Below are 13,759 nucleotides of genomic sequence, written 5' to 3' on the forward strand. Positions count from 1 at the left end.
TCTGAATGCAGGAGGAACTGGAGTGGGTTATGTTCTACAAACTCCTGCTGTTTTCATTGGGCTCGGCTACCTAATTAAAGCTGAAGTCAACTTCCCCGTGTTGAGATTCAGGATGAAATCCGCCACATGCAAGGATGATGAGCCTACGCAGCATGGAAAATTAAAGACAAAACAGTCAAAGCCACTGAAAGAAAGGCAAGGCCACCCAGCAATGCTTATGAAAGGCACACTCTCAGTTACTATGTATGAGCTGCGTAGTGTTAGAACATAATCACTAGCATACATTTCTGACTGGGGGAACCAGTTCCCATTATGCTTTTGTCAGCTCAGAGAATGAGAAAGATGTGATGTGAGCATTGGTCTGGGTGGTGGAACTCATGAATTCTAATCCTGGTAATGACGAAAGATCACTGTGTGGGCAAGCCACTTAACCCCCCTTTGGTTCTCTTGTTTTAAAAGTGAAATGAGTGTTTCCCACTCAGGAATGTGGAAAAAGATTAATTAATGTTTGAAAAGCCAGTTTTGCAGTGGGAAGAGTTATTTAAGAGCTAAGTGTTCATTAATGACCACCCTTTTATAGAAACCGCTCCTTAGCGTGGTGATATGGTAGGTTAATAAAATGTGCTCTATCTGAAAAATAAGAGGTAAAGAATTTGCGAAGATTCCAATCTGTTGGAGAAACCATGAGGCTCAGACTTAGCTTTATTTTAGGTTTCAAACTATCACCGAAGCCAATGACTCCTTTACCTGACTAATATCATGATAACCTTTTTCCCCTACAGAAGTCTAATCTGTCTGGGGAATAGGAAATCCCTGTAGTTTTGACTCATGTTTTAGAATCTTTCCATGACAGAACATGAATTTGAAAGGAGAAAAAGTCTAGACATCCAGAAAAAAAGGCTGCTGGAAGCTGCAAATCTTTGGTCCTACAAAGGATCTTCTGAAACTGTGTAAACAGAACTCCTTTACCTCAGCGTTGGTTATAAATTCCTCCAAATTCCTTTTTAGCTAGGAACGTCTCAGCTTTCTGCTACACTTGAAAGTTATCTCAAAGAATATTGCCAGTGAGAAAGGCCCAGCTGCAGAATTACTACAGCCTATTATTACAACCTTATATTGATGCTTGCTGATTTTTGCTGTTGGGTTTTTATATATATATAAATATATATATATATATGTATATATATGTATATGTATGTATATATATATATATATGTATATATATGTATATGTATATGTTTTATTTTATCATTATTATTTTTTTTGCTTGAGAAGGGAAAATCTGAAAACCCATCTGATTTCCTATACTATCCTATACCATCTTAAGCTCTTGACTGAAATCCCTATAGGATCATGTTGGGAATGGAGATAAGGCCACAGCCTTGGGAGTTTCTTCAGGGAATGCAAGTTTCCTTCTGTGCGTTGAGGGAGAAAGCTGTATGAGACCTTTATTAAAGGATGCTTTGCTTTTGCAAGATAACACCTTATCTTGCTAGAATCATTGGGGTTAGAATCATAGCTATGTTTTCATGTAGGCCTAAATGGAATGAAGCTTGGTAGAATTTTTAGAAATATTTAAATATTTTTTATTCAAAATTAAAAAAAAAAAAGCCAACATTGAAAATGGGATACTGGACTGGGTTTTAGATATCTGTTTTTACAGCTAGATTAGTAGTAATGCGGGATCAAGCAGAGTAAGAACAAGGTATAACTGGATCGTTTATATCACATAGCTATTGATTCCAGGTGCCTCTCCTTTGTTAGTACAGTACTGATCATCTGTCTGTGCTCTGAGTAGAAGTTAAACAGGGAAGGTTTTGAGCAGTACTAGTAATTCATAGCAAAAATATGATTTTTAACTTCTATCTTCAAACACACAAATAAGGTGGTTAGAGCAGGATACTTAGTGAAATGCTTCTATAATATGCTAGGAATGTTAATCTCTCTCTCCATTCTAATAAATTCTATTACAGTTGCTTAATCAGATGGAGTTATCCTTCTGTAATAATTTAAACAGTGAGAATTTTGTAGCTGTCTTTGGTTTGATGGTGACTTCTGAGTTACACTTTTCCAAATATTCGAAAAGTGGAGGCTAAGTTGTACAGAACTGTGGACTTCTGGTTGTTTTACTCCTTGTCAGTAGCTGTTTCCCTGCTTGTCCTTTATTCTGTAAGCCTTCGGATGAGCAGTAGGTAATTCTGCTCTCCAGAATGGAGTAGAAAAATACTGAGGGACATGGTTTAGTGGGAAATTTTAGTGCTAGGTAGATGGTTGGACTTGGATGTTGTTAGAGGTCTTTTCCAACTTTGGTGATTCAATGATTCTGTGACTGCTACTAGAAGAAGGGAGACCAAACTTGTGTTTTGACGACAGCATGCACTGAATACCAATCTAGTTGTTCAAAAAATCAATTGTTCAAAAAATTGTTCAAAAAAACAGGTTTACAGCACAGATGAGGGTAGATGCTTGAAAGAATGTACGAACATATGCATCTGGGCATTTTAATCCTTCCCAGTTTCTCTTCTGCAGGAATTTTCATTTCTAAATCAAGGGAATTCAAAGACTTAATACCCCTCTGCTCAGGATGCGTTGCATTTGGAAAAAAAACTCTTTCTGTTGAAATAACTACATGATCACCATCTTGCAGAATGGAGAAAACTGGAATAAAAGTATCTAATCTTTCAGTTTAGTCATTTTATTCATATCTTGGGGTTGTATCACATGTTTATAATAAAGCAAAGTATTTTCCCTAAGGAAACAATAATAACAATAAGTTAGAAAAGACAGAGAATTAAATCTGTTATGGTAGGCTTTGATTTACAAATTTCTATCCTTTGTTCTACACTGTGGAACATCAACTGGCTTTTTGTGAGCAGCAGCAGAAAAGTAAAATAATGGAGGTTTTACTTAGGTGTGAAATATTGCAGTGAGTCTTTTTATGATTTTTTTTCTTGTTTGTTTGCTTCTTTTTAGAGTTTAATGACATTGATGTAATTACTCAGTTGTCTATGGAATGGGAAGTACCTGTATGCATTGCAGGATTCATTTCAGGTATCAAGTTGAGTGACGATTTTAGGACTGGATGGTGACTTCCCTTGGAGATCTTTTGAAGAGGCGTAACAAAAAGACAGAGAATTAGAGGTTGAGTTCTGTTTTATCTTCTGGCACATCTTCCTAGCATGCTACATGGGCAGAGTACTGGACACAACACTTATTCCTGAGTGAAATCCTTCAGACTGCTGAAGCTGTACAGTGACTGAATACGTAACTAGCAGGAAAAATCTGCAGGAAGGCCACTAAGTTTCTGCTTTTGTTTACTAGTCTTCTGAAGTGGCAATATGAAATACAATTTCATAGATGAAATATCTGCATAAAAGAAAATGGACATTCAGAGAATGCTTTGAAGATAAAAAGAGAGAACTTTTAGAAACGGTAACACAAATTAAAATCTTTACAGAAGCTCAATTTGTATATAATGAATTTTATGATGAAGTTTGCCCTTGCATTGAGCTTATACACTCTGTAGACCTTTCATCAGCCTGAATTGTTTATTCTTGTTCTTAATGCCTGTTGACTTAGTCTTAAAACAAACAAAAATTCAGAAGCAGGATTCCACGTCACATTTTATGCTATTCATTAGGATTCTGAATGTGAAGTTAACCTGGATGGGGAAGAATCACTACTATTCTTCAAGGAAGAAACTGTGGATGACTTCCATCTCATTGTCTTGACTGGGAATTATGAACAAAGCTATTTATTGCTTTTTAAAATAAAGCCTTTTGTAATTTTGTTTTCTTTTCCTAGGGATCAATAATCAAGAAAATAATGTCCTTTCTTCTTGGTCCAGTTCCCCTTGCTGTGCATTGTTTAGCATCAACATCAGAGCTGGGGCGTTTCATTTAATTTTATGTACAATCTTGTTAGCAATCTCAGCAGAGAGGATTAGGACTGTATGAGCTGCAGAGACTGGATGTTCATTTGTTTAGGCCAGCAGGAAGGGTTGCTGGCAGCATGGGAGGTGTGCTTATCTGGGGATGCGGGGCAGCTGAGCTGGTGTCTGTCACCTTTTACTGACACCCACTAGGAGTATTTCAGGCAGGAACATGGAATGTGTGATGCTACTGCCAGGGGAGGAGGGGGTGCTGTTTGAAGAATGCTGTCATTGTTTCAGGTTGTCCTGATGTTTCCATTCTCTCTTCTCCTCCCTCCTGTTGCCTTTCCTCCAAGTCTGTGGCAAGCGTTACAAGAACAGGCCTGGACTGAGTTACCACTATGCTCATACTCATCTTGCCAGTGAAGAGGGTGATGAAGCCCGGGAGCAGGAGACCCGCTCTTCTCCTGTCCACAGAAATGAAAACCACAAACGTGAGTAGTATTTTCCCTTTACCTTTGAGATCCTTTTTGGAGATGTTGCCTTCAGCTGTTCTTTGCTTTGTGGAGGCTGGCTTGATTGCCTGGCTCCGTTGTGAGTGATTGGTACCTGGATGCGTGGAGCTAATCAGCCGCAGCTCACACCAGTGCTGGCTCAGCTAGTCAGGAATTCATTTCAAACCCAGCATTATCTCTGCAGCAAGTCACTTTTCCATTACTGCTCCTGTGGGGAGGAGGTGTCAGGGAGGGGGGGGCGGGAAGAAGAGCTGCCCAACCCACCCTTTGTCAAGCAACCTCCCAGTGGCTGTTAGTAGGGATGTCAAGGAAATGCACATTCCGTTTCAGGGGGCTGTCATTGTTTTGCCTTTGAGTAAGACACCTTTATCCCTGCCTTGGATTTTTTTATATGAAATTCACAGCTTCTGTTCTCCTTATCCCTGCATTGCTTCCTCAAAAGCCTCACACTCAACTTTACCAAAAGATGCTTCTTAGTTACGGTTCTGGAAAATCTATGAAAAAATACCAGTTCTCCTCTGCAAGGAGTGCTAGAATGTGAGATGAGTCACATGCCTAGATTTCTGACACCAGTGCAAGGCTGAAAGAAAAGTAATGCCTGAATGGACATATTTGTCTATCCTTCCTCTGTTTCTTAGGCACAGAACAGGAGATTAAGGAGACGGTGCTATGTACTAATTTTTCATAAGACTGGCAAGTCTCTAAGCTGCTGTTTCTCAGATTTCCAGCGTGCAGTACTATGGGATAGTTACTTTTACCTTGGGATTTGTGAACTTACTTTTGTTCACTTTTGAGACATCCTTTTAAATCACATTGTGAACTGTGTCATCTTAGTTCAGAGTAATGAACAATGCAAACAAAGCTATAAAATGCTTATGGGAAGAAATATCCAGCAAACATGTTATAATGTGTTATGAAGAAGTGGAAGACTTATGGAAGTAGGAAAACATTTTCTTTCAAGTCGGATAATTGATAATTGTCCCCAGGGATGGAGGGGAGGGGGTTTCCGTCCTCCAAAGCATCTGCTGCTAGCCACTGTGTGAGCTTGAAGGGCCACTCCCATTCGACAATCTCAGTAATTCTGTCACTTTTATGCCCTGCTTTTCAGTTATTCATGTGTTTGGTAGGTTCATAGTAAAGGTAATTTTGACTCTTCCAGCTCTTGACAGACTTGAGCTAGCTGTGCACTAAGAGCAGCTTAGGCAGGCTGGAGACTGTCAGTGTTCTGCCAGTAGCTTTTGTTTACTTAACATTTACATTATCTCTGAGTTTTGTAATTGTTGGCTTTTTTATTTTTATTTTTTAATGCCTGCAATATTTAGTTATAGCTATATACCTGAGAGGCATATCACAAGTCTCTATTGAGTTAATATTCATAATGGCTTTGCACAGATGCTCAGACAAAGAAGGGTAGTGTGTTTTACCCTTCAGCTTGTCACAGAGGTCAAGGACAGTTGCAGTCCTTATCCTTCTGGTACTTAAGAATTTGTTACAGTTAGCAGAAAGAGGAGCTAGAAAAGCTGTGGGAAGGTTAGCATCAGAGGACTTAGCCCATGGAAAGAAAGATTTGTTCTGCTGCATAGGATGGGGTAGAATAGGAACTACTCAGGCTTGTGTTCCCCCTGAGCTTCTGTGTAATGCATGTGCAGCAGAGGCAATCTGCTAAAGCACAAATCCCAAAACAGGCAGAAGTACAAAACCAGTGGGGTAAAATCCTCTGACATCCAGATTCCCAAACAGAAAGAATCTGGTTAACAACCAGACAGGAGCCAGTGAGGTACAGGCAACAGCTATGCGAATGTAAAGATCACCCTTGGGGAAAGTCCCAGATGCTGGAAGGTAACTCTCCCAAATGGTTTAGCTGTCGCAGTCGCTGTTTGTTCCTTTTTGCCTGTTTATTTGTTTACAGCCTTGAGCTCAGATCTTGCATCTTTGCTCTTTCACTTGGTGATATTTAATTTATGCTGCCATTTATCTTCCATGTGAATGCTAATTGTCCACATTGCTAATGTGCAGTCATTAAATGGTCCCTTTGTACAGGAGGATGGTGAGGAGCCAGAGTATCAGATCTTTCCTCTCCCCTAAGAACTGCTAGGCATGTGTTATGAATTAGATTTGACAGGTTTGCAGTATTGCAGGGCTTGGGCTTCAAGAATCCTCTCTGCATGGGCTTGGGGGAAAAGGGAGGGAGGAGGGGGGGATTTTAATCCAAACAGCTAATCCGCAACCTACTGAACAGGAGGACCAGAGATATGGTATAGAGCAGGATCTGGTTATTTGCTTAGCAGTGTGTCAGAGAGATAGGAGCAGCCTGATTTAGCAATGGCAAGGCAAATTGAAACCAGCCATTTGGAATTTGTCACGCTGTGGGAGGTGAGCATTGGGTCAGTGAAGTTCAGGCAGGCAGGCGTTTGCAGCGTGAACTTCCTTTGTACCTAAGTGTCTGCAGTAGCTTCTACAGTCTCTGCTCCTTGCAGTACCTGCAGTAATGGCAGCTTTGCTTATGCAAGAATGGTGTTTCTGGAGCTCAGCTCCTGCAAGATTCAGTTACTGATGCCCTGGCTAGAGCCAGCTCAAGACCTGATGGCTTCTTGCACACCCAAACCCGTTCATCTTTACTCTTCTCCTCCTGCATAGACCAATTTGGATAGTTAGGTAAATTATCCAGGGACTGGAAAGGAGATTTAGATAGGAACAACCTATCTGGAAATGAAAGCTACTGAAGAGATGTGTATTAAAGAAGAAGACTGACCCAAACCCCAAGTCTCACTTCTCTGGGATGTCTCACTGTCCTTGGGAGGTGCAGAAGGTTTATTTACAACTCAGATGTTTTCCTTTCTGTAGATGATCCTTTGCATCAGGAAAGACAGTTCAACAGTATTCTCTTGCTTTTGCCTTTCCTAAAACACCTTGGCCTGAGCTTTGTTTGAGCTTTAGCTGCTTTGTTTGTACGTCTTATCTAGCCCTTTGACACAGATACAGTTTTTTCTCAGTGCTTAGTCTTGCCTTCACCTATACACCCATTTATCATTGACACGCTTTCTGATTTTTGGCATGAATATGGTCTTGTGAAAAAGAGATTATAGAAAACCTTTAAAAGAGTCAACTCCCCTTTTCTTCAAATCCACCAATAAAAAGAAATAACCCCACACCATTTTTCAGCATTTTTTCTGCTGCCTTTTCCTCCACATGTTGGCACTGATAGCGTGAGATTTGTGAGCTCAGGGTGCATCCAAGACTGCCACAAAACACTTGCTGTTTTATTCCATCTGTATGGGTACAGGCCAGCTCTTGGGTGCAGCTGGTGTTCACAAATTTGGAGACACTTCTGATATAGGAATTACATTAGAATTCCATCTATTGAAATGTATATGAATGAGTGTGCTAGTATAAATGCACTTCCTTAATTCCCAAGAGAATAGGATGGTCTGTCTACATGGAGAAAAACTGCCTCCCAGTGAAAGAAGAAGAACCTTCAGTGGCATTTTGCAGTGTGAAGCATTGGTTACAGGCAGCTGCATAGTAAACAGCAACTGAACTTATGCCCACAAGCACTTTGGCCAAAGATGATTCTAAATAAAGCACATTGTGCTGACTGTTGCTGGCCTGTCACGTGCAAGTTGAGTCTTACCTGTAGTAAGCTTAATTAACAAGAATGCAGTTCTGTGCACTCCTGTCACTCTGCAAACTTGAGCACCTAACCTGTAAAACCACCTGTTTATGTTATTTTGTGGTATTGGCCTGTTGTGCCCAGTTGCATTGCAGATTTTATGATGTGGATAAATCGCTACTGGAGAGACCAGCTAAAGTTGTTTGTGTACTCTAAGCATAATTGGATACCCAGTCTCCAGAGATAAAAAATTAATGTGCTAACCTCAGTTTGCCTTCAAGCTGTCCTCCAGCTCCCCCACGCAGTCATCTTTGAAACATTTTTATTTCCATCCAGGCAGGGGGCTGGCCATGAATAAATGACGAGAGTCAGCCCCTCGGTTGGAGATGAGCTGTTTGTTCCTCTCCACAAGCAGCATCAATTTGAAAAGCTACATCAGGCCTACTTTTTCCCTGCCTCAGTGCTTATTCTCACTGGGGCCATGATAGGAGCCACATCTGAATGCAAGGGTGCATCAGTGCCCACCTTGTGACAAGATACCCTGCAGCAGCAGGTACCTTTTCAGTGAGAACATGTACATTGCCTTGATTTGACTTCTCATTAGTTTAATCTTTCTCTCTCTCTCTCTTTTTTTTTTTTTTTTTCCCTAGGGCTAGTTTTAATGAAGAAAAAAAGAATACTAAAAGAAGCTGGAAATGAATAATGATTTCCACTCAAACTCTGTTTGCAGTTGTAAATTTCTTAGACTTTTAGTGCCTATGTTCTGAGATGTTAAGATAAGTGAGATGTTCTGAGATGTTAAGATCTTAAGATGTTAAGATAGAGTTTTGAAATACTGGAAAATCTCAGATTATCTACAGGGACCCATAGGGAGCCTTTGGTTGACTTGTTCAGAAGGTTTTTTTTTTTTTTTTTGCTTGTGTGTGTGTGTGCATGCTTATTTTTTTGTGTGTATGTGTTGTATTTTCATGTTCTCCTTGGACAGAACCTGCATTGTTTTAGATGTTCAACACTCAGAGAATCACCAGTCAGTAATTTGTAGGAAAATATTTCCAATTTGACTAATTGAACACCATGTGTTGCTCCATGTGCCTGTTCTTGTGACAGAACAATATTATTTATGTGTTTATATATATATATATATTTTTTTTTTTTTCTTGCCATCTCCATGCTTTTTTGTCCTCAGCATAGATTTCAAACCAAGCAAGTAAGACCCAAAAGATTTGATAAAATTTGAGCTTAGGAGCTCTGCCTTCTCATATTGCTCCAATTAGCAATTTCTAGAGCCAAAGCTTACAACATATTCCAGTTGTATGAATGCTGAGGGCTGCTGCTAGCCTGGGCTCCATATTGGTCACTGCGATCCCTCCTTGTATTTCCTGTGCTGACAGGAATGCTATATTTCAATGGCTAGAGGCCAAGTGTCAGGAGAGGAACCTCACAAAATCAGAAAATCTATGTTTTAACTATGTCAGATTCTTTTGTCTACTGTTCTTATCTCCTGTTTGTTCTCATGAGGCACTGGAGAGTTAGATCATGGTCTATTCTCAATGATTCACTGTGAGCAATGGGATTTTGGCCCTTGTCTTAGGTGCTCCTGCATAAGAATATCTGAGATCATTGCACTGACATTTGTATGAAGTATGCCTTACAAAGCAGGAGCACTGATCTCCCAGATCTACAAGATCTCAATAACTCATGCCGTATGCCCTTGCTCTGCCCCCCGCTGCCCACCTGCCAACCCATTCCTTCATTGTTCAAGGTAAGGCCATATCAATTCCTGTAAAAGATGTGATCAATTGCTTTTCCTTCCCCTGCACAGAGGCTTTCTGTGACTCCTCCAGAATGCCTGCTTCTGGTAGCGCTCCCTTCTTGCAGCTTGTAGTGATCCTTGGCTGTCTCTCTCCATGCACAGAGGGTGTAGCAAAGGCAGCCTGTTGGAGTTGCTAAAAACTGTGTGAAGGCGATAGCTTTCTCTCTCTTCACAGCACCAACTAACCCAAAAAGGAGACCAAACGCAGTTGCTAAAACTGGCCGTATTTCTTGTGAATGGTTGGCAGCACCTCTTGCAGCAGCACAGCCTGCTTCTCTGGCTGCCAGCAAAAGATGTGCTCATGCTGTGCAGTGGAGGGCAGTGTGGAGAGCCCAGGGTAGCAAAGTGTGGGGCTGTGCAGAGGAGTGAGGTTGGTGCTCGGAACAGAGCAGCAGCTCTCAGGGCTACAGACCCAGGTTCACGCTCACTCCAAGCAGAAATTATGCAGTTAAATACTGTGCTACGTCAGCACAGCAGTGTCACCAACATGTGACTGTGGCTCTAGCCAGGTGTTGTCCTGCTCTTCTCTCAGAAGCTATACTTCAAAAAAAGCCATGGTTTGAGTGCTGCTTCTCTTCCCTCTCTCCCAAATACCTATTTTTGGTTTTTGTTTTTTTTTTCTTTGTTGTAATGCCTTGCTTGAACCTGCCTATCCTCTGCAGATGCATTGTGAGCAGCAAATTAAAGGGCCATGCCTCAGTTCCTTACACTTGAGAGATGAAGTAATAACAGGTGGCAAGACCACAGGCAGGCCCAGCCTGGCACTGCAGTCGCCATGGAAACGGGCCAGACCTGTGAGGAATGAGTGCTGTCAGCAGTGGGGGGAAGGCAAGCTGAACACATGGCCACTTATGCCATAGGTTGGGACTTTCTGTCACCAGGTCCTCCAAGGGACTCTGTGAAGGCAGGCGCAGGCTCTTGGCCAGCATTTTGCTGCACAGGTGGCCAAATGGTGGACTTGTACTTTGGCACTGAGATGAAGGGAGGTGTCAGAAACGAAAATTGGGCCCTACCCAGCGTCAGACAAAGACTCTTGTAGAATTCATTAAAAAAAAAAAAAAGGCAAATCCCCGCCTCTTTTTCTCTGTTGCAAAGTGCATTGACTTGGTTCAGTCCTGCACGCAGGTTCCCATGGTCTCTATTGTGCTCTGGAAATTTCTGTTGCAAACAGAGTAAATGGCCTTTTGAATTGAACTGAAACCTTCAACGGACCTTATTGGTTTTGGATCAGGCCCAGAAGAAAAAAGTAAGAGCAGGACAAAATGTGTTAGGAAAATTCCTTTTGGGAGTGCATTTATGTCTGATTGTAGCCAACTCACTGTAACCATTTAAATAAACAATGCACAAGCCCCCCCGCCCCAACCCTGAGATGTGCTCTGGTCCTCCTCTGCTGCCTTTCCAGACTTAGGAACAAGATACAAAACAGATAAAATGTTGGCAGACCTAGATGCACAGCTTACATGATGGCTAAGTATTATGCTGTAGTACCTAGGTTGAAGAAATATCTATGACTGTGATTTCCACCTCTAAATGTTTTAGGGATTGTAATCCAGATCTGTTTCTTTTGAACTTGCCTTTCATTCTAAGTATTCTCTTCAGCCATGAGAGCTAGAAACTGAGACTCTTACTGTGTTTTGTGGCTCCAGAAGATGATGTTGAGAAGAAAAATCCTAATTTCTTGATGTTATTTCACTAGAAGCAGCTTTTTAATTATTAAAGAGGGCATATAATTTTCATACTACAATATACTATACTATAAAATTCATACTACATATTGGGCTACAGCTTGATACATCCTCACTAGATAAAGAGGAAAATCAAAGAAACTTCTAGTTTCTTTGATTACTTTGGGAGAGAGGAAGGGAAGCTAGAATTCTGTTCAGAACCCCTGCCTTCAAAATCAAGAAAGCGCAGAAGTTATTTGCAATTATTGTTGGCACAATAGAAGAGAGAGATGCCGTCCAGAGGGAGCTTGACACACTTGAAAAGTGGGCCCATGAGAACTTATTAAGTTCAACAATACCAAGTTCAAGGTGCTGCATTTGGGTTGAGACAATCTCAGATATGAATGTAGACTGGGAGAGGAACTCATTGAGACTGGTTCTGTGGAGAAGGACTTCAGGGTCCTGATAACAAAAAGCTGACATGAGCTTGCAGCCCAGAAGGTCAACTGTATCCTGGGCTGCATCAATAGAGGGGTGGCCAGCAGGGAGAGGGAAGGGATTATCCTCTTCTACTCTGCCCTTATGAGACCCCATCTGGAGCACTGTGTCCAAGCCTGAGACCCCCCCCCCAAGTACAGGAAGGATGTGGAGCAGTTGGAGCAAGTCCAGAGGAGGGCCGTAAGGATGATCAGAGGGCTGGAGCACCTCTTGTATGATGAAAGGTTGAGGAGCTGGAATTGTTTAGCTTGGAGAAGAGAAGGCTTCAGGAAGACCACATTGCAGTCTTCCAGTACTTGAAAGAAGCTTACAAGCAGAAGGAGGGACTGACTTTTCACATAGTCTGAATAACGACAGGACAAGGGAGAATGATTTTAACCTAAAAGAGGGGAGATTTATGTTAGATGTTAGGAAGAAATTTTTTCCTTAGGGTGGTGACACACTTGCACAGGCTGCGCAGAGATATTGTAGATGCCCTGTCTCTGGAGGCATTTAGGCCCAGGTTGGATGGTCCCCTGGGTGCCCTTATCTGGTAGATAGAAGCCTTGTCCATGGCAGGGGGGTTGGAACTGAATGATCTTTAAGGTGCTCTCTAACCTAAGCCATTTTATGATCTTAAATGTTTAAATTAAGTCAATTTGTTTAGCTCTTCATGTTTTGTCTACAGAGCAAAGTTACTGTGTGATATACTATAGAATTAATTTATGGTACCTGTTTTATAGGAGGACTCCTGTGAATAATGTTACTGTATTTTAATAAGAAATTTATTCAGCTTTGCATGACATACTTTGAAATTCATTTGATTAGGCCAGGATGAAGAAATGTATTTCAGTGTAAAAGCATTCCAAAGTTATTTGGAAATGCAGGCTTCATTTTCAGACTCCTATCTTCACTTGAATCAGCTTTCAGGTACAGTGAAACCATCATCTGACCTGTGCAGATCTTCCTTAATGCATTTTTAAAAAGTGTTTTAAAAAGCAGTATACTCCTTATTTGAGAGCAGATGTAGATAAAGACAGGGCCTTTGATGAAACAAGAAAGTGAGACCAAGTTGGAATGGCAAGAGGTACTGATTTAAGTATACCCCCCTACGAGAACACCTTAGCTCAGGCAGTACTCCTCAAAGCTCCGCAAAGCCTTTGATCTGTTTTTGCAGTTTGTAATGTAAAAGAAAATCAGAAGAGTTTTGTGTAAGTTAGGACAAAACCATGGCTGTTTTTCAAAGCTTTACTTTAAAACAGTTTCTGAATCTGTGTGAGCATTTTTAGACAAAATCCTTGGTTATAGTGGCACAATCAAAATGATTGAGCTAGCACACCTAGGTGAGTTACTTCTCATTAGCTGAGCCATCATGTGGCTTAAGCTAACACCTTCTACTTTGTGATTAATGTGTGAGAAAAGTGTATTCCTAGTTAATTACAATGTCTCAAATGAAAAGTAGCAACACATTAGTCTCCAGTAATTTAATTGCTTTCACTTATGCATCCATTCCCTTACTTATTTTGTGAGTAGTTTTATTGATTAAGGGGTGGAATTAGGGCTGAACTTCTGGTGTATGATATGCTTCTCATGAATATTGCACATTTTATCTTTCTATCTTTGCTTTGTTTCTTAATTTCTTCATTTGTAAAATAGAACTTAAAACTGCAAGGACATGCACACATACATAAACACACACACAAAACCAGGGGAAAAAAAAAGCCAACAGTTGAAAGTAAGAATTCTGCTTTCTTACTGTCATCTGTAAGGCTCTTCATTCTCAACCCTTCTGTGCTTTAGCCTGGGGCT

At 40.9% G+C, this 13,759-nt stretch overlaps 1 protein-coding gene across 12 annotated transcripts in view; it reads left to right on the forward strand.

The window, feature by feature from the left end:
• DPF3 (double PHD fingers 3) overlaps positions 1-13,759 on the forward strand; it is a 187,546-nt gene that overhangs the window by 130,298 nt on the left and 43,489 nt on the right. For all 12 annotated transcript variants that reach the window (XR_007377505.1, XR_007377504.1, XR_007377507.1 and 9 more), the window contains one exon: positions 4,228-4,365. Coding sequence is in view for 8 of the 12 variants with exons in the window: in XM_048947377.1 (XP_048803334.1) it covers positions 4,228-4,365 (138 nt within the window). In the remaining 4 variants the exon portion in view is untranslated. The remainder of the gene's footprint in view (positions 1-4,227; positions 4,366-13,759) is intronic.

The sequence above is a fragment of the Lagopus muta genome, chromosome 6 (genome assembly GCF_023343835.1).
Source record: "Lagopus muta isolate bLagMut1 chromosome 6, bLagMut1 primary, whole genome shotgun sequence".
NCBI classification, from domain to species: Eukaryota; Metazoa; Chordata; class Aves; order Galliformes; family Phasianidae; genus Lagopus; species Lagopus muta.